Source organism: Delphinus delphis, chromosome 2, assembly GCF_949987515.2.
Source record: "Delphinus delphis chromosome 2, mDelDel1.2, whole genome shotgun sequence".
In the NCBI taxonomy this organism is placed as follows: domain Eukaryota; kingdom Metazoa; phylum Chordata; class Mammalia; order Artiodactyla; family Delphinidae; genus Delphinus; species Delphinus delphis.
In genome coordinates, this window is record NC_082684.1 from 44129632 (window position 1) to 44151840 (window position 22209).

The 22209-nt window shown below is 33.8% G+C and overlaps 1 protein-coding gene across 1 annotated transcript in view; it reads left to right on the forward strand.

Moving 5' to 3' along the window:
* The window catches only part of EXOC5 (exocyst complex component 5), a 47765-nt gene extending 25939 nt beyond the window's left edge, over positions 1-21826 (forward strand). Inside the window, exons 12-18 of the mRNA XM_060004495.1 lie at positions 727-874; positions 11116-11224; positions 14756-14876; positions 16108-16194; positions 18397-18505; positions 18702-18917; positions 19574-21826. Of these exons, the coding sequence (XP_059860478.1) occupies positions 727-874; positions 11116-11224; positions 14756-14876; positions 16108-16194; positions 18397-18505; positions 18702-18917; positions 19574-19762 (979 nt within the window). The 3' untranslated portion in view covers positions 19763-21826. The remainder of the gene's footprint in view (positions 1-726; positions 875-11115; positions 11225-14755; positions 14877-16107; positions 16195-18396; positions 18506-18701; positions 18918-19573) is intronic.
* Positions 21827-22209: the final 383 nt, after the last annotated feature.

The window sequence follows — 22209 nt, forward strand, 5'->3', positions numbered from 1 at the left end:
GAGTTGACAGTTCACATAATGCACACCCAAATCATTTTCTTGTTTCCCAGTCTGTCATATATTAAATAATGATCATGGAGAGATTATAATTAGGAATAAGAAGTGACATCTCAAAGGCAGTAGCAAGTAAAAGAGAAAACCTAAAAAACAATCATGAGAATTTTTTGAAAAATTAGTTCACAGTCTGGAGCTATGTATTCTAGGACCAAAAAATAAAGTAATTTTCTAAAGATACTATCATGTAATAAAAGTTCTTAATGACCCTCAGTCATTGAGAAAAGCTAAATTATGTTTAATAATAATGAAATGTACAATATGTTTAAAGGATTAATATGTTTAAAAATCTTTAAAATTTTAAAGTTTGTTTTAAGCAGGACCATTTAGTTATTTGGAATATTAACTTATTTGGAAAAGCCCACTTCCCAAGGAAACCAGACAAGGAGTTTTGGGCTACTGAGTCAGAATTGTAGAGTTGAAAGAGACTTTAGAGATAATAACTCCAAATCTACTCATTTTTCAGACGAACATCTTCTGTTTAGAGATTAATGCTTGCTTCACTTTACAGAACTACTTACTGAAATTAGAAGTTTTAGGTTTCCTGGCTGTTGGTCTATTTTTCTTTCTTCTTTCTTTTTCTTAGTTCATGTATACTAAGTTTGAGAGTATTTGAAATTGAAATCTATGTATAGTAGTGTTCTTTTTTCATTTGTTGGTATTATGCACTAGTATTCAAGATTTGAAAGAGAGAATTAGACAGCGTACCAACTTACCACTGGGACCAAGTATCGATACTCATGGAGAGACTTTCCTATCCCAAGAAGTGGTGGTTAATCTTTTACAAGAAACCAAGCAAGCCTTTGAAAGATGTCATAGGGTAAGAGTAATTGTAAATTTATTTTATTTGTATATAGTTGTGTATTTTAATTTTTCTCTGGTTAGGAACAATTGTTTATTGTAATAAAAAAATAGGATTTTTGCTTGGGGAACAAAATTATTTTTAAGTTATTTAGAAGTATATTTTAACATAATTTTAAAGTTGAGCGTGTCAGATTTTCTTTAGTGAGATATTAAATCAAGATATGAAAGGGAAAGTTAGACCTATCTTATAAAGAAATAGAGCATTAGGGAGAGAAGGACGTTTAAGAACACAGATATCAAAGGAAAGGAAAAGTTGACTCCATTAAAATTTAGAATTTCTGGGCTTCCCTGGTGGCGCAGTGGTTGAGAGTCCGCCTGCTGATGCAGGGGACACGGGTTCGTGTCCCAGTCCGGGAAGATCCCACATGCCGCGGAGCGGCTGGGCCTGTGAGCCATGGCCGCTGAGCCTGCGCGTCCGGAGCCTGTGCTCCGCAATGGGAGAGGCCACAACAGCGAGAGGCCCACTTACCGCAAAAAAAAAAAAAAATAGAATTTTTTCCACAAACATACTTTAACAAAGTAACAAATAAGTCACAGCCTCTGAGAAGGTATTTGCAACCAATATGACTAGCAGAAGATTTTTTTTTTTTTAAATGTTGAGCCTTCTTTTAATTTTTATTTTTGGCTGTGTTGGGTCTTCGTTTCTGTGCGAGGGCTTACTCTAGTTGTGGCAAGCGGGGGCCACTCTTCATCGCTGTACACAGGCCTCTCACTGTCGTGGCCTCTCTTGTTGCAGAGCACAGGCTCCAGACGTGCAGGCTAAGTAGTTGTGGCTCACGGGCCTAGTTGCTCCGCGGCATGTGGGATTCTCCCAGACCAGGGCAGGAACCCGTGTACCCTGCATTAGCAGGCAGATTCTCAACCACTGCACCACCAGGGAAGCCCACTAGCAGAAGATTTATAAAACAAATATTAGTGGTTAATAATTGTATACCACATACTATGTTCCAGGCACTATTCCAAGCAGTTTAGGTATGTTATTAACTCATTTAATCATTGTAACATTTCTGTGAGGTTATTATTCCTGTTTTACAGAGGAAGAAACTGAGGTACTTACTTCTTAAGTATGAAGTTGAGAGTTGAGACAGTCTTAATTTTTTATTTGTACTGATGTATATTGTCTATATACTTATATTGATAGGTAGTAAATCAATATAAATTATACATGTAAATATAAATCAATAGAAAACAAGTCAAAGGCTACACATAAATACAGAAAATATAAATTATCAATAAGATATTCAGTCTCACTAGTGGGGAAATGAAACTTAAAACAGGGAAAATACTGTCATTCTCAATAGGTTGGCAAAAATTAAGAAGTCTGTTGATACTAAGTATTGGTAAGGGTGTGGAGCAATAGAAGTTCTCATACACTGCCAATGGAAGTAAAAATTGGTATACTTTGGAGAGTAATTTGTTAATTCCTTAGAGAAATTTGTAGGTGCACATGACATGTCTGACATCATAAGCTATGTTGTTTGTTGTGAAAAATTAGAAACAAAGTGTGCTGTAAAGAGGATTGATAAACTAACATTGTTCATATACTAGAAAACTATATACCAATTTAAATGACTAAACTAGAGTTACATGTATCATCAGCATGAATAAATCTCAAAAATGCAATGTTTAGTGAAAAGAGCAAAATGGGGAAAAGATATATTCAGTATACCACAACATAAAATTTTAAAAAGTAAAACAATACATTATTCAGGAGCATACATAAGCATGGGTGTGATAAACAACTTCAGAGTAGTGGTTGCCTTGGGAGGAATACCCAAGGGACGTTATCTATATGTATAATGTTGGACAACTCCTGCCCCCCAAAAGGAAGAAAATCTGAAGTACATTTGGAGAAATGTTAAGATATGACATATCTGGGTAGGCGATGGGTATATTTGGTACAGTAATATCTGTACTTTTCTGAATACTGGAAATATATTAAAATGTTTCTAAAGCATCGGATCATCAAACATGAAGCCTTTAACATATTTATTTGAATCACAGCAACTAGGTCTAAATCATGACCTTCTGTCTGGAAAGCCATGAGATTGAAAATCAGTTTAATTCATTGCAGTCTGATCCAACAAACATTATTTTGTGTTTACTTTGTACCATCTGCCATGTTAGGCATTGAGGTTATAAATACAAGACATTTACATTACTTTTGAATAGTGTGGAGAAAAGAGGTAGACATATAAAGAATTAGTGCAAGGTAGGTAAACACTGCTGGGACCAAAGAGGAAACAACCAGCTCTGCCTGGTTAAGGAATTGAGAAAGAGTATCAGGAAAGATTTTAAAACGGAGGAGACATTTGAGGTCTGGATCTTGAAAGCTAAATAGGATATCTTCAAGAGGATGATTCTGGCAGGCTGTTTCAGGAATAGAGAAAATTACGTACACAGAGACATACAGATATCAATCACGCAGTATGAAATGCTTGAACTAAAAAAGGATATGGGGAGAGTAATAAGTCAGGAGGTTGAAAATGTAGACAAAAACTCTTTGTATGCCATACTTAGAAATTTGGACTTGACCTTGTTAGGTGATGATGGAAACTTTAAAGGATATTAAAAAGAGCAGTGTAATGAGCAGATTGGTGTTTTTTTCCTTTCTTTTTAAAAAACTTAGTAACTTTGAGATATAATTGACATTCAATAAGCTGCATGTATTTGAACTGTACAATTTGATAACTTTGGTAAATTATGTGTACTTTTGTGAAACTGTGACGCAGTCAAGATAATGAACAGATCCATCACCTCCAAAAGTTTCCTTCTGCCCTTTTTAAAATCTCCCTTTCGCCTCTATTTCTGTCCTTGGGCAACTGCTGATCTGATTCACTGTAGATTAGTTTTCAAAAAGAAGGGGATGCTTCAGTACTGAGTCTTGAAAGCTAAATAGGATTTTTCAAGAAATTGATTAATTTTCTAGAATTTTTAATAAATGGGGTTATAGTATATTATAGTGTATACATGTGTTTCTGGATTCTTTAACTCAGCATAAATATTTTGAAATTCATTCGTGTGTATTAATTAGTATGTTCTTCTATTGCTGAGTAGTATTTTATTTAATGAATATGCCACAATTTGTTTATCCATTTACCTATTGATGGCAGTTTAGATTGGCTCCAGTGTTTGACTATTACAAATGAAGTTGCTGTGAATATTCATGCATATGTCTTTATGCAGACATATGCTTTCATTTCTCCTGAGTAGCTATATGATGTGATACGGTAATTCTTTTTACGAAACTGCCAAACTGTTTTTCAAAGTTGTTTCGTTTGACGTTCTTACCAGCAGTATATGAGAGAGTTGCATTTGTTCCACATGATTTCCAACATTTGGTATGATCAGTCTTTATTTTAGAGTCTAATAAGGTATGTAATGATACCTTATTATGGTTTTAGTTGGCATTTTCCTAATGACTAAAGATGAGCATCTTTTCTTGCATTTATTTACCATTCATGTATATTATTTGGTGTATTTTGCATGCGTTTTTTAAAATTGGGTTGTCTGTTTTCTTATTTTTTGACAGTTGTATATCTGGTTAAAATTCATTTATTCGATATATGATTTACAAATGTTTTCTTTCAGTCTGTGGCTTGTCTTTTTCATATCTAAAGAGTATTTCAAAGAATGGAAGTTATTAATTTTGATGATACCCAATTTAACACTTTTCTGTTATGGGAGGTATTTTTGGTATCATATTTAAGGAATCTTTGCCTAACCTAAGGTCACAAAGATTTCCTTTTATATTTTCTTTCTTTTGTTTATTTCCTTAAGTTTTCTTTCTTTTTTAAAAAAATACATATTTTTAAAAGTTTTCAACATTTTGAAAGGTTACTTTCCATTTACAGTTATTAGAAAATATTGGCTATATTCCCCACATTGTCAATACCTTGAGCCTATCTTACCCCAGTGGTTTCTGCCTGCCACTCCCCAACCCTTACATTGCCCCCTGCGCCCCTGCTCTGTAACCACTAGTTTGTTCTCTGCATCTGTGAGTCTGCTTCTTTTTTGTTGTATCATTAGTCCGTTGCATTTTTTTAGATTCCACATATAAGTGATATCATACAGTATTTGTCTTTTTCTGTATGACTTATTTCACTTAGCATAATGCCCTCTGAGTCCATCCATGTTGCTGCAAATGGCAAAATTTCATTTTTTTTAATGGCTGAGTAGTATTCCCTTGTATATATATATACCACATCTTCTTTATTCATTCATCTGCTGATGGACACGTAGGTTGCTTCTGTATCTTGGCAGTTGTAAATAATGCTGCTCTGACTATTGGGGTGCATGTATCTTTTGGAATTAGTGTTTTTGTTTTTTTCGGATATATACCCAGGTATGGAATTGCTGGGTCATATGGTAGTTCTATTTTCAGTTTTTTGAGGAACCTCCATACTGTTTTTCATAGTGGCTGTGCCAGTAGGAATGTTTACATTCCTACTAACATTGTACAGGGTTCTTTTTCTTCACATCCTTGCCAACATTTGTTGTTTGTAGACTTGATAGCCATTCTGTATGAGGTGTGACATGGTATCTCATTGTGATTTTGATTTGCATTTCTCTGATGATCAGTGATGTTGAGCATCTTTTCATCTGCCTGTTGGCCATCTGTTTGTCTCCTTTGGAAAAATGTCTGTTCAGATTCTCTGCCCATTTTTTAATCAGGTTTTTTTTTGGATATTGAGTTGTATGAGTTTTTTTATATACTTTGGATATTAACCCCTTATCTTGCATATCATTTGCAAATATCTTTTCCCATTCAATATGTTGCCTTTTTGTTTTGTTGATGGTTTCCTTCGTTGTGCAAAAGCTTTTAAGTTTGATTGTGTCCCGTTTGTTTATTTTTGCTTTTGTTTCCCTTTCCTGAGGAGACAGATCCAAAAAAATATCGCTAAGACCTATGTACTGCCTATGTTTTCTTCTGGAAGTTTAATACTACACTGTTTTGATCACTGTAACTATAAATCTTGAATAAGGTAGTGTGAGTCCTCTAAAGTGTTTTCATATAAGTCTGATAATCAATTTTTCATTTTCTGGGGGAAAAAAAGTTTGGGATTTTGACTGGAATTGCTTTGAATCTATAGTTCTGTTTGTGGAGAATTGACGTCTTAGCAATATTGAGTTCTCAAATACAGTTGATTTTTATATGTTGATTTTGTACCTGCAACCTGACTAAACTCGCTTATTCTAATAGCATTTTTTGTAGATTCCACAGGATTTTCTGTATAGAATATCATGTTTTCTGCCAATAAAGTCAGTTTTACTTATTCCTTTCAATATAGATGCCTGTTGTTTTGTCTCTTGCCTTATTGCCCTGGTGAGAACCTCCAATACAATGCTGACTATAAGTGGCGAGAACATACACCTTGCATTATTCTTTTTGTTTGTTTGTTTTTTAATCTTTTTTTTAAACATCTTTATTGGAGTATAATTGCTTTACACTGGTGTGTTAGTTTCTGCCGTATAACAAAGTGAATCAGCTATACGTATACATATATCCACATAGCCCCTCCCTCTTGCTTCTCCCTCCCACCCTCCCTATACCCTGCATTATTCTTGTCTTTATCATTAATATGATGCTAACTGTAGGTTTTTCTTTTTTAAAATTTTTTTTATTGACGTATAGGTTTTTTAAATTAATTAATTTATTTATTTATTTATTTTTGGTTGTGTTGGGTCTTCGTTGCTGTGCACGGGCTTTCTCTAGTTGTGGCGAGCAGGGGCTACTCTTCGTTGAGGTGCACAGCCTTCTCATTGTGGTGGCTTCTCTTGTTGCGGAGCGTGGGCTCTAGGCGCGCGGGCTTCAGTAGTTGTGGCTCGAGGGCTCTAGAGCCCAGGCTCAGTAGTTGTGGTGCGTGGGCTTAGTTGCTCCGTGGCATGTGGGATCTTCCCAGACCAGGGCTTGAACCCTGTCCCTTGCACTGGCAGGCAGATTCTTGACCACTGCACCACCATGGAAGCCCCTATTGACATATAGTTGATTTACAATATCGTGTAACTTTCAGGTGTACAGCACAGCGATATGTATACATATAAATATGTAACCTTATAGGTTATTACTTAATATTGAATATAGTTCCCTGTGCTATACAGTAGGTCCTTGTTGGTTATCTGTTGTTTTTTTGTGTGTGTGGTACGCGGACCTCTCACTGTTGTGGCCTCTTCCGTTGCGGAGCACAGGCTCCGGACGCACAGGCTCAGCAGCCATGGCTCACAGGCCTAGCTGCTCCACAGCATGTGGGATCTTCCCGAACCGGGGCACGAACCCATGTCCCATGCATCGGCAGGCAGACTCTCAACCACTGCGCCACCAGGGAAGCCCAGGTTATCTGTTTTATACATAGTAGTGTGTATATGTTAATCCCAGCCTCCTAATTTATCCCTCTCGCATCCCGCTTTCCCCTTCGGTAACCATAAGCTTGTTTTCTGTGTCTGTGAGTCTCTTTCTGTTTTGGAAATAAGTTCGTTTGTGTCGTTTCTTTTTCTTTTAGATTCCACATATAAGGTATATCATATGAGATTTGTCTTTCTCTGTCTGGCTTACTTCACTTACTATGATAGTCTCTAGATCCATACATGTTGCAAATGGCATTATTTCCTTCTTTTTTATGGCTAAGTAGTATTCCATTGTGTATATATATATATATATATATATATATATATATATATATATATATATAAATTTATACACACACCACATCTTTATCCATTTATCTGTCAATAGACATTTAGGTTGTTTCCATGTCTTGCTATTGTAAATAGTGCTGCTATGTACATAGGGGTGCATGTAACTTTTTGAATTATAGTTTTATCTGGATATATGCCCAATAGTGGGATTGCTGGATCATATGGTAATTCTATTTTTAGTTTTTTAAGGAACCTCCATACTGTTCTCCATAGTGGCTGCAATTTACATTTACCAATTTACATTCCCACCAACAGTGTAGGAGGGTTTCCTTTTCTCCATACCCTCTCCAGCATTTATTATGTATAGACTTTTTGATGATGGCCATTCTGACTGGTATGAGGTGATACCTCATGGTAGTTTTGATTTGCCTTTCTCTAATAATTAACGATGTCGAGCATCTTTTCATGTGCCTCTTGGCCATCTGTATGTCTTCTTTGGAGAAATGTCTATTTAGGTCATCTGCCCATGTTTTGATTAGGTTGTTGGTTTTTTTGTTATTGAGCTTTATGAGCTGTTTGTATATTTTGGAAATTAATCCCTTGTTAGTCGCATCATTTGTAAATGTTTTCTCCCATTCTGTAGGTTGTCTTTTAGTTTTGTTTATGGTTTCCTTTGCTGTGCAAAATCTTTTAAGTTTAATTAGATCCCATTTGTTTTTCATAGATGCTGTTTATCAAATTGATGAAGTTCTTTTATTCCTAGTTTTCTGGGTGTTTTTATAAGGATTAGATGTTAGACTTTGTCAAATGCTTTTTTTGTTGTTGTTCTGTTAATGTGGTTGGATTACATTGATTTCCAAATGTTAACCTTGCATTCCTTTGATAAACCCCATTGGTCATCACGTATTATCCTATTTATGTATGGTTGGATGAGGTTTGCTAAACTTTTGTTAAGAATTTTTGTGTTTGCCTTCAAGAGGGATAGTGATGTGTACATATTTTTTTCTCGCAATGTCTTTGTGTAGTTTTGGTATCAGGGTAATGTTTGCCTCATAGAATAAGTTGGAAAGTGTTCCTTCCTCATCAATATTCTGGAAGAGTTTATGTAAAATTGGTGTTATATTTTCCTTAAATATTTGGTAGAACTCACCAGTGAAGTCATTTGGGCCTGCAGTTTTTAACTTTGTGAGGGTTTTAAACTACAAATTAACTTCTCTAGTAGATATGGAGCTATTTTAGTTACCTGTTTCTTTTTAAGTGAGTTTTGGTAGTTTGTGTCTTTTAAGATTTGTGTATTTCACACAAATTGTTGAATTTATTGGGATTAAGATGTTCATGGTATTGCCTTATTATCTTTTTTTTATGGTCAATTGATTTTGTGTGTGTGTGTGTGATTTTTAATTGAAGTATAATTTGTTTACAGTGTTAAGTTTCTGGTGTATAGCAAAGTGATTCAGTTATATATACATAATATATATAATATATATATTCTTTTTCAATATAGGTTATTACAAGATATTGAATATAGTTCCCTCTGCTTTACAGTAGGACCTTGTTGTTTATTTTATGTATAGTAGCTTATTATCTTTTTAACGTTTGTAGAATCTTTAGCGATGTCTCTTATTCATTTTTGATGATTGGTATTTTTGTGTGTGTGATCATTCTGGCTGGAGGTTTATCAGTTTTATTGGTTTCCCCAGAGAATCAGCTTTTGGTATCATTGACTTTTCTGTTTTCTGTTTTGTATTTCATTGATTTCCACTCTTTATTACGTCTTTTCTTTCTGCTTACTTGGGTTTCATTTCCCCTTCTTTTTCTAGTTTTTTAAGGTGGAGGTGAGACATTGATTAGAGACCTTTCTTATTTTCTAATATAGGCATTTAGTCTTATAAATTTCCCTTTAAGGTACTGCTTTAGCTGCATACCACAAATTTTAATTTGTTGTATTTATTTTCATTCAGTTCAAAATACTTTTAAATTTCCCTTTTGATTTCTTTTGGCCCAAGAGTGGCTTAGAAGTGTGTTATTTCATTTCCACATATTAGGGGATTTTTTAGATGTCTTTCTGTTATTGATTTAAATTTGATTCCGTTGTGGTTAGAGGACATACTTTGTGTGATATGAATCCATTTTAAATTTATCAAGACTTGTTTTTTAGCCCAGAATATGATCCATCTTGGTAAGTGTTTTATGAATACTTAAAGAAAATGTATATCCTGATGTTGTTGGATAGCGTATTCTATGAATGTCAGTTAGGTCCAGTTGATTAACAGTGTTGTTTATGTCTTTTATATCCTTACACATATTCAGTCTACCTCTTCAATGAGTTATGCATGAATGTACGGATGTAGAGAGGAGGAATGTGAAAAATTAAATTTATTCTTTGTGGCTTGCTAAGGGCATTTGTTAAGCATCAGTGAGCAAAGAAGGAAGGTGAGGGTTGTGGTAGAGAGACTGATGAAGGGTAAAGGTTAGGATTGTATTAAGAAGACCAGGAAGGGAATTGAGTAATACCAAATTAGTATTTATAATCAGTAGAGATTTAGGGAATTTAAAGTGGGTTATGCACTTCAGTGCCCATTACTCTGAGAGTGGATCACAAATGGAGACTACAAGTAGGCAACAATCAATTGATAAATAATATAGGAAGCAGTTATAAGAAGTTGAGAGGTAATTTTCTAACTTTTAAAGAGGGATTTAATTTTCTCAGCATAATTACTAATAATTCCTTTACTAAGTAGTTAATCAGCAGCAGCAACATCAACATCAAAATGAAAATTTATTATTGTGAACCTATTATATGCCAAACACTGAGCGAAAAATACCTTACATGCATTTTCATACTTTATTTTCACCTCAAGGCTAGGATATAAATACTATTAATATTATTCCTACCTTACAGATGAAGAAATTGAGGCTTGGTGGGGTTAAATAACATCTCAAGGGTTCACTCAACCAGGAAGTGATGAAAGTGGGATTTGAGCCTATCGTATTTTATAGTGTGTCTGTTATTGATTTCCCATCCCCACCCTCCAATAAAATAAAGAATCCTTTTTGTTCTGAGTTTTACTAGAATAGCATTTGTTCATTTGGTGTCTCTCAAAATTCTTTTACTGTGACTCACAATAAAAAAGGCACTTTACCTGGCAGTTGAGTGTACATTTATTATATGTATTTATGTGTGTGTGTGTTATGTTTATATGTGTTTATTTCATTAAAACATATTTGGTTTTAATGTGTACTTTAGACATTATTTTCTATTGGTTCTCTCTTCTTTTCTCTCTTTCTTTCTTGTCACAGTCCACTAATGGGTTACAATCCAGGTCAGAAAAACATTGATCTAGTCTAAGCCAGGAGAGTTGTAGACAGACACGGAGCATTGTAACTGTATGTATATGAGAAAGGCATTTTGGGTGGGCAGGAAGAGTTTTAAGTTATCATTTTGATACCTGAATACTGACTATGTCTTATACAAAGTTGATTGCTAAAAAAAAAAAAGAAGTATTGCCTTTTTTTAAAGGTAAACTTGAGGAATGATCTATTTGGTTTTTGTTTTTAAAGCTCTCTGATCCTTCTGATTTACCAAGGAATGCCTTTAGAATTTTTACCATTCTTGTGGAATTTTTATGTATTGAACATATAGATTATGCCTTGGAAACAGGACTTGCTGGTAAGTATATTTATTTGTGTTATACTTCGTGTTAAATTCCTTTGATCCTATTTGGTTAAACTATGCATAATGTTGTTTTATATATATTCAACTCTATCTGTCAAAAGCAGTTCAGTGCAACAAAATGCTTTTTGAGCTTCTGTAACAAGGATTTGTCATATGCTAGAAGCTATAGAAAGACACAGTTCTCATATTGCTTACATTGACCAGGGCTACATGAGTCACTACAGTGAATGGAAGAATGTAATACAATGCTGTAAGCTATGAAATGCCAAAGGAGCAGAAATGGAAGTGACAGCAATTCTGGTTGAGACAGTTGAGTAAAGTAAGATTTAGAAAGGAAAGTAAGCCTTTTCAAAATAAACCTGGAGAGGAATAGATTCATATAAAATTTTTTCTTTTATTTTTGGTCTCCTGGGTTTACTGGTATTAATAGGATAATAATGACTTCTTCCCTAAATTCCAGTCCCATTAATTCAGTTGCCTCCTTGACCTCTCTCACCTGTTCTGTGTGCATCTCAAATTTAATATATCCCAAATGAAACTCTTTATCTTCCACCTAAACTTCCTTTCCCCTTCTTTTCCATGTCTTTAAAAGGCATTACTATTTACTGTTTGCTCAAGGCCCAAACCCCGGAGTTATCATAATTCTTCTTTTCATCAAACCTGATAGCCAGTCTATCAGCAAATCCTGTCTGTATACTGCGAAACATAACTCAAATTCGTCTACTTTTCTCCATTTTTGCTGATGCCACCCTGATTTAAAGATCATCATCTCTATCCATTCCTAACTGGTCTCTTTGTGTACATTCTTACCTTTCCAAATAACTGACTCCATGTAACAGTTATGTTATAAATTCAAGGGTCTTAAAATTTCTTGCTTAAGACCCTTTAGTGGTTTCCTGTTACTGTTGGGGAAAAACAACAAAAAACTCTTTATGAAAGTATAGCTTTTTATCTGGCCTCCTCTTATATATTCATCTTCATCTCATATTGCATTTCCCCTCACTACCCCAGCCCCTTTGGCCTTCATTCATTTTCCTCACTCAGGTTCTTTGCACTTGGTATCTCCCTACCCCCCAATCCTTTTCCTTCAGCTCTTCTCATGTCTGGCTTTTCACCCTTCTGATCTTAGCTAAGGGGCTACCTTCTTAGAGAGGCCTTTGCTGATCGACCTAGCTAAAGTGACACCCCTTTCCCAGCCTAGTTAGTTACGCGTTATTTCATCATTGAATTAACTTTTTTCATAGCACTTGTTACAATGAAATTTTCACTTGTTAATATCTGCCTCACTCACCAGAATTCATTCATTGAACACATGCTTATTAAGTCCTTAACCTTGTACTCATGCAGCTTACATTCTTGTGGAAAAGATAGACAAATGACTAGTAAGTGCAATGAATAAAAATAAAATTGAGTAAGGAATAGAGAATAGTAATGGGAGGTAGGATGGAGAATTCAGGGGCAGAGAGAGGGCTTTTTTAGAAAGGCTGGTCAGAAAAGGCCTCTCTGAGGAGACATGAACTGGAGAGCTGAATGAAGTGAAGGAGTAAATTGAATATTTGGAGAAAGAGTATTTTAAGTAGAGAGACCAGCATGTAAGTTCTCTTGAATAGTGAACTTCACGGGAATCTTACCTGTCTTAAGAATCTTATCTGTCTTAATTGCCATTATAGGCTAGCACCTAGAAAGCACATAGCACATGCTCAAAAATGTTTGTATATAACTTCATTCCATAAAGTTTCTAAGGTTGAAGCAGAATTACCCATAATTCAGTAACCTTGTGGTTTATTCTTACCCTTTTTTTTTTTTTTTAACCTGCAGGACATAGATAAGCATTTGTAGCCTGCTTCCCCCCTACTCCACCCAATACAGCAGAAACTTGACATCAAGTATTTAACATTTGCCATTTACAAATAAGCTAATGTGGTTATTTGTATTGGGATAATAATATCCACCTCAAAGATGTGAAGATTAAAGAAGATAATAAAAAAGTAACATGAATTTGATTCTATATGGTATGAAGGAGTTGTTCTTTACCTAGTATGGAAGCCTAGCTTATTCATTTTAATAGCAGTATTCATAATTTGGAAGGGCTTAAAAAATTTCCTGGTAGGATGAGAATGTCCCTTATACTCATAAACATTTTCCATGCAGCTATTTAGTTAGTACATACTGCTGTTATTTCTAATGATTTTATAAAATTCTGCCGTGCATATATATTATAAAGTTAACCACCCCCTATTATTAGACATCTTGGATCTTTTCAGCAATTTAGTAGTATAAATAATGCTACAGTGAACAATTGTAGAGCTTAAAGTGTTTTCCTTATTTTGAATTATTTTCTTTGGATAAAATTCTGGAAGTGAAATTACCAGATCAAAGTGTATTGCAAATTAAAAAAATTTTTATACGTATAAACGATTTTCCTAAGGGGTTTTTCCCCACTAATCTATACTGCTGCTGGCATGTATGATTATTCCAGCTTTTCTGCACACCACTGAATATTCTTTAAAAACTTTAATAATTTAGTGGTTAAAAATGTACATCACTATTGCCTTTTCATGTCTTTCATTAATAGCAAGGATTAGTATTTTCTACATGTGTATTGACTTTATTTTTTTCTCTTGTAAATTTGTGTTGGAGCCTTTAATTTTCTTATCAGTTGGTGATTTTGTCGTTTATGGGAAAATAAAACACCTTTATTTTCCATTTTTAAAACTTTGAAAAAAAATCCTCCTCCTGTAAAGAACTCTAGGTATTAAACTTTTGTTTTCTCATTTTCTGTGAGTATTTTTCCTAGCCCCTTATGTCTTTGAACTTTAGCTAGAAACATAAATGTCTGTGGTTAGTAGGGACCTTAGAGTTTAACTATTACTCTCTTACAAGAGAGGAAACAAATCTGGAGAGACCAGCTGTCTGTTTTGGGGTCAGAATGTGAAGTGGCTTGAATACAGTGCTGAAAATCTGGAATTTATTATTTTGACAGTGAGGAGACTTTGACTTATTTTTGAGGAAATAGTAGAGAACATGGTGAGTGAAATATGTTAAATACATTATTATGGCAACAATATATAGCATAAAAGATGAGATTTGAACCAGGATACTAATAAGAAAATTATTTTAACTGTTATCAGAGGTAAAGAGGCCTGGTTATAAGAAAAATGGTTATAAGAAAAATGATAGAAGTGTATTCATGGCTCATGAATCATTGCGCATAAGAGGGCAGAAAAGGGAAGGAGAAGGTATAGTCCAAGATGATTCATTTATTGATTGATTTATTTTTTATTTATCTCCACAAATAATGAAGACGAGTAGATAGTGAAAATTTGGATGTAAAAACTTTGGATGAATTTTATTAAATTATTAACAAGCTTAATTTTACTCTTCTGTCCACAAAAATTATTGCTGATTTAATGAAACAGCAGTTACTTTTATGCATGTTGTATATATAAAACCACATTCTTTTTTCTGTTGCTTACATGAATTTCTTTAATATGATTCTAACATATACATGCCTTCCAACTTTAGGAATTCCTTCTTCAGATTCTAGGAATGCAAATCTCTATTTTTTGGATGTTGTGCACCAGGCCAATACTATTTTTCATCTTTTTGACAAGCAGTTTAATGATCACCTTATGCCACTAATAAGGTTAGTCAAATTGTCTGATTTTCATTGGTGTTTCAATGAATATTATAGTATTCTACTTCTTGTTAAAATTTAAAAATAATAGATGTTTGTTAAAACATAAACAGGAACAGGAGGGTGTGAAATAAGTAAAAGCCCTTTTCCTCTTCCTTGCCTTCCTGTTTTCCTTCTGTGGTATTAATTTTGGTTTACTGAATGTGTCATAAACCTAAATCTGATATGAAAGACAACTTCTAGCTTGTTCCCACTTATTATAATAAAAAGATGTACAATAACAATTTTATGAGATTAATAGGACAGGTTTTGATGAGGCATTAAATGGGGTTTGGTTTATATCTTCCTATCAATTTATGTGAACTTTTAAAGCATGTGAGGATTAAATAAGGTAGTATATATGTGAACGTGATTTTTAAAATTGTATGTGTAGTACTATAATTAAAGAGGAAGAATATTCATATAGAAGATAAAATTCTAGACATTTTGTATAAGCGTTGATATGCCAAGAAATAATTAGTCTAGAAATGATCTCAAAGATAAAGATTACTTGTGATCCCTGAATCACATTTTGAAAGGAAATTTACTTTTTAAAGAGCTCTAATGTCACATAACAAAGAATTCACGTAATTATTAGGGTTGCATATTCTTTAATATTTTGGGTGTTTTTTGACATTTAGGTAATATTATTCAGAAGGTAAATATGGCTACCAAGTTGGTTTTGTTTTTCGTTTTTTTTAATATAGGAAAGCTAAATACAATTGAATTGGGTGTTAGTCTGCAAATTTTAATTAGTATAATTTGCTATATTCTCAAGACTTTGTGATTTTTCTTACTGAAATACCAGAAATTTAATTAAAAAGGAAACCAAATAATTTCAGAATATCAAAATCACATATTTATATTCTAAAGGGATGTCTCCTCACAGATGAAAGTAATAAATCTAAATCCTCCTCTTCCTTCTCTTTTAACGGGTTAATTTTTCCTAGCATGACTATTGTAATGAATTGGGCATAGTGAATACTAAATAATTACTTTACTATTTATATGCTTCTTGGATTGGGGAGCAAATTATAATTGTGTGTGTGTGTGTGTGTGTGTGTGTGTGTGTGTGTGTGTGTGTGTGTGTGTGTGTGTGTGTGTGTGTGTAGGTATATAGCTATACACATATGCCTATGAAAAACTGTTAGAATTGTAAGGCTACTAATGTGATCTTTTTCCCCCTTTAAACATTCAATAGCTCTTCTCCTAAGTTATCTGAATGCCTTCAGAAGAAAAAAGAAATAATTGAACAGATGGAGATGAAATTAGATACTGGCATTGACAGGCAAGTTGTTAGTTTTACTATTTCTCTTGCATTTTTGTTGTTGTGTTTATTTTTTTATTTAAAAAATTTTTTAACCTCTTTATTGGAGTATAATTGCTTTACAATGTTGTGTTAGTTTCTACTGTATAACAGAGTAAATCAGTTATATGTATACGTATATCCCAATATCCTCTCCCTCTTGTACCTCCCTCCCACCCTCCCTATCCCACCCCTCTAGGTGGTCACAAAAAGCACCAAGCTGATCTCCCTGTGCTCTCTCTTGCATTTTTTTTAAATTGTAAAAACACCATGAAAATGATTTTCAGAGAAGAAGAAAGTCTATTTTAATTCCACCATCCTGCTATAACGTTTGATTTTATTTTTACATATTGCTTTCATCTTTATTAGAATGTTGTTTTTATTGCCTTCCAGGTTTATTTATGGAAGTCAGTATGTTTAGACTTACTTTTAAAGCAGATTCTATTTAATATATTTTTTTGTAGATGCCCCCTCCTACACATACACACACACACCCTCTCGCTCTCCCTCTCTCCAAGCTCCTTAAAAATGGTATGTAACATAGAAGATTTTATTTTCAGTTAGAACTGTCAGGCTAATATCTGAAATGCTTTAAATAAATTTACTGATTTTCTAAAAGTAACTTCCATTAAGTGAATGCAGACTCTATATTCAAAAAAATTTTTGTAATGTTTATTGTAGTTAATTACCTGTTCATAATATGGAGCAGTGAATCTCTGTCTTTTGAGATGATAGTGGGCATTTATATATTGATGATGATAATAGCTACTATTTGGTTTGGCCAGAAAGTTTGTTTGGTTTTTGTAACATGAAAAACCCGAACGAACTTTTTGGCCAACTCAATATTTATCAAGAATTTGCGGACTTCCCTGGTGGCACAGTGGTTAAGAATCTGCCTGCCAACTCAGGGGACACAGGTTTGAGCCCTGGTCCGGTAAGATCCCACATGCCGCGGAGCAATGAAGCTTGTGCGCCACAACTACTGAGCCCGCGTGCCACAACTACTGAAGCCCGCGCGCCTAGATCCCGTGCTCCACAACAAGAGAAGCCACCGCAATGAGAAGCCCATGCACCACAATGAAGAGTAGCCCCTGCTCACCGCAACTAAAGAAAGCCCATGCACAGCAATGAAGACCCAATGCAGCCAAAAATAAATAAATGAATAGATAAATAAATAAATTTATTAAAAAAAGAAAAGAATTTGCTATGTGCCGGGCACAGTACAAGGATCTTTACCTGTATAATTTCATTTATTAAGTAGGAAATACTATTCCCATTTTACAGGTGAGGAAATGAAAGCTAAAGAAATGAGGTAGTTTGCTCAAGATCATAATGCTGGATATTTGGGACTCAAATTCTAAAGCCCACGCTACTAGGTTTGGGCATATTTTTATTTATTGTAATTCTCCTCCTTTCTCTTCTATTCAAGAAAACATATTTGAATATAAGTTAGTTACAGGAACTCTAGCCCTTAATATCTTTGTCTTTTGCCTATCTATTATCCTTTCCCAGCTTTATTTTATTCATTGTTGTGCTTAGATAGCTTGGTCCATCTCTTTAATTACTCCCTCGTAATTACCCTAAAATTTATTTCCTTTAACCGTAATTATCTTACAGATCCTAAAATCTGGATTAATGCAGACTCTTTTATTCCCATAACCGGATGGCTGATTGCTGTTGGAGAGTGCCACATAACTCAAACATTATTCGTGCCATTACAAACACATACTCTCATTTCTCAACTGGGTCTTCAGTACCACTTGTTCAGCCTCCTGCTTGTCCTTAGACTGTGAAACTCGGGTTCTTCTCACCTGTTCTTCTAAACTTTGGCCATTCCTCATAAGCCCCTCTATCTTACTGCCTTCCTAAGCATTCTCCAAATATAGTTGTTAAGGAAACAAATTAGTGACAGTCTTCTAAGATCTTTAAGATTTCCTTAAATAGAGTAATGGGCAAATGAATCTTTGCCCTGTGTTTTGAGCAGGAAGCTAATAAAACTAAGAGGTCTTTGATGTCAAGACCTAGAATTTACTTTTTTGAAATCTAAAGTATACCCATAGTAAAATAGTATCATGGTGACATGAAATGAAATAATTTAAATTTAATTTATTATAAATAATATAAATAAAAGTAAATATAAAGTAAATTAAATGGATCAAATACATGGTGTTCTCAATTCTCTAGGACATTAAATTGTATGATTGGACAAATGAAGCATATCTTGGCTGCAGAACAAAAGAAAACAGATTTTAAGCCAGAAGATGAAAACAATGTTTTGATTCAGTATACTAATGTGAGTAAAATGATTCAGTATGCTACTAAGAATATCTGCTTTGTTTGTACTTTTGTTAACATTTCATTGATGTATCTTATTATGCTCCACGTTTTTTTATTTTATACTTAAAGATTAATGAGAAACTATATGTATTTTCTCCTTAGCTAAGCTGATACACATTTCTATGTAATAAGTATAGAAAAAATTTTTACAGGCCTGTGTTAAAGTCTGTGCTTATGTAAGAAAACAAGTGGAGAAGATTAAAAATTCCATGGATGGGAAGAATGTGGATACAGTTTTGATGGAACTTGGAGTACGTTTTCATCGACTTATTTATGAGCATCTTCAACAATATTCCTATAGTTGTATGGGTGGCATGTTAGCAATTTGTGATGTTGCTGAATATAGGAAGTGTGCCAAAGACTTCAAGGTATGTATTCACAAATATCAAACTTGTAAATAGGTTCAAGAACATAAGTCAGATCATAAAAAATGTGCACTGACTTATAATCATCAGTGAAAAATTTATAACTTTTGTTGACATTGTAGTGAAACAGATCTAACATTTCCTAACTGAAAAACTATTGTTGCAGTCATATTTTCAATATTAACACATTTTTGCTTTGAGCTTTATTTTAGACAAGGCCATATTTCAGTTCCATAGTCCAAATGACCTTATTAAATAACGCCCATGACTAATGCTGCATATATCAGATATCAGGAAGATATGTTCTTTCTTCATGTACATCTCTCTGAAATCAGTTTCCCTTAATGTTTAAATTATTTAAGAAACCTGCTAAATCAATGATAACTAATTCTAGTTTACAAAAGTATAAATGATTATTACTATTTAAGAAAATTGGCATAATATGAATCTTTTCAAAAAGATTATAGTGAGTTTTATAATGTCTGAAATATTTGAGTTTTAACGCTTCAGGAACTTTAAAAAATTCTAACATTGAACTCTCCATCATTAGTTAAGTCCTGAATAACAGTACGTAAGTGAGAAGAATTTACAAACTGATTGTAAAACTAAACATTATCTTGTTTCAATGTTATTTTTTTCCTTCCCTTATCTCAATTCAGATTCCTCTGGTATTACAGCTTTTTGATACTCTGCATGCACTTTGCAATCTTCTGGTAGTAAACCCAGATAATTTAAAGCAAGTCTGCTCAGGAGAACAACTTGCTAATCTGGACAAGAACATTCTTCACTCCTTCGTACAACTTCGTGCTGACTATAGATCTGCCCGCCTTGCTCGACATTTCAGCTGAGGTTGAATTTACAAGGGCAGTGTGTTGTACTTCAGCAGGCCTTGGTTGATAGAAAGCACAGGCGGTTTCTTATGACACAGCCAACATTTTATTGATAAATGACTGTTTAGAAAAACAGCAGCCATACTTACCCTTGAGATTTTATTTGAAATTTGGACACTACTAAGCATATTTTGCTCTTTTCCCTTAAGTTGGATTTTAATTCCGTTTTTGAACTTATAAATTTCAAACTCTGTAAAGCTATATGTCATTGTTTTCATCCTGGAAAATGTTAGTGTCAGAAGGCAAATGAGATGTTACCAGTGTTCTGGTTCATGTTCTTTAACATAGTCCATTGGGAAATTTCACCATCCTGTTTTGCACTAAAGATGGGTAAACTCCAGCAAAACTACATTTATTATTTATCAATTTTCAATGACCTTTTCAGCACTGGTAATTGTGAATCAGGTTATTTTAGGTTTTCCTAGAGAACTTTTTTGCTTCTTTCAGAAGGTTAATTAACAATTGGGCATAATTTTTGTAGTTGGTTGATTGGATTTTTCTGAGGTACAACAATAATACTATTCCAAGAAAAATGTTATAAACAAAACTAAAATGATGAAATGTTTTATGTAGGTATTAGCAGTGGATCAGAATACATCTGCTTTCTGGGAAAAAAAAAAACTTAAATGTTTACAATTTCTTATTTGGTAAACAGATTTTTAAGCCAATGCCAGCAAGAAATTAATAAAATTACCTTATTTTATATTTTGCTTAAGATAAGGTGGAGGATCTTAATTAAAGGACCATATTTATTCATTATTTTAATATTACAAGGGAAGTAAAAAAATGAGGTGTGGTCTAAATGGTGCGTATGAGAAGTATTGACAGTGTTTAGCAACAATGCAGTCCTTTAAGATTTCTACCTTTATGCAAAACTGGAATAAGATGGAATGGCTAAACATGCAGGTAGTCTTCTATTTTAAGAGGAATTGGGAATTGATAGTTAGCATTATATTCTAAGTCTTGAGATAAACTTTGCAAGGACTAGTTGCTTTTTAAATCTATAGTTTCTGTCATTACCTTTTTCAGGGCATTTCTGAAGCGATTCCTACTGAATGTAGTTAATTGAATTGGCTTAATATGGTGGCATAATAAATCACTTATAAAATTTTAAACATCAAGCAGAAATTTAGAAATATCTTTACTCTAAAAACTATAAACTTGCTCTGTGAGAATGCATTCTTAGCTATATGTAGTGTTTCAGCTTTCATTGTGTTTTTCATAGTCTTCAGGAACAGATAAACTTTAATGTTCAACTCATTCTTGACTTTTCTTTTTCCTTTAATGTAGGCTTTTTGGCCTAATTTTGGAAAACTAATTTTAAGAATATGTTTCTGGGGCTTCCCTGGTGGCGCAGTGGTTGAGAGTCCGCCTGCCGATGCAGGGGACATGGGTTCGTGCCCCGGTCTGGGAAGATCCCACATGCCACGGAAGCGGCTGGGCCCGTGAGCCATGGCTGCTGAGCCTGCGTGTCTGGAGCCTGTGCTCCGCAACGGGAGAGGCCACAACAGTGAGAGGCCCGCGTACCGCAAAAAAAAAAAAAAAAAGAAAAAGAAAAAGAAATATGTTTCTGAATGTTCATCAGCTTTACCCAAACTTCCAGGTCCAAAGCGAGCTAGCTACTGTATAAGTTACTATTGACTGAATTTTCTTCATTTTCTATTTAGCCCAGTGTTATCAGGGTAAGCAAGAGAAATGAAGTATGCCAACTTTTGTCAAAGCATTTTAGGAAATTGTGGCAGCTTTAGAAGGCTGTCTAATTTTCTATTCCTTAGCCAAAGGAAAGCCAGAACAGGTTTTGGATACTAGAGAAAGTCATATGCTTGTACTATTGCCATTTTAGAAAGCTCTGATGTGAATTCAAATTATACCTCTGTTACTTAAAGCCAACAATTTTAAAGCAGTAGTTTTACTGGCCACTTGAACTCTTTGTACACAGTGTCAATTTGTAAAAAAATAAAAAAGGGAAAAAAATATCAAATAAAACATGAGAGAACACTTTAAGACTTCCAAATCAGAAAAGTGCTTCAAATTATTTTGTTTGGATTAATTTTTTAAATGTAAAACATATATTTGTTGCTTAGATATTTTGTTAATTATTATTTCCATGTTTGAGTTCTGTGCAATATTTTCCATTATGTCCATTGACAGGACAGTAACAAAGAAAACTCATAAGTGACTACTTAATTTAGAAGTGTTAACATTAATGCTCAATAAACAAATTCCCTGCAATTGTTTTTTTTTTATTTCACTCCATTTTTACATTTTGAGGACATCCATACTGAATTTTATAAATTATTTTTTATTTAAATTTTTAAGATGTTTCTTATTTTTCATAGCATAGGTCTTCCTTTTTAAGCAGAAAAATACTTGACTATATAATCAAAATTAGAAACAGATTGTCT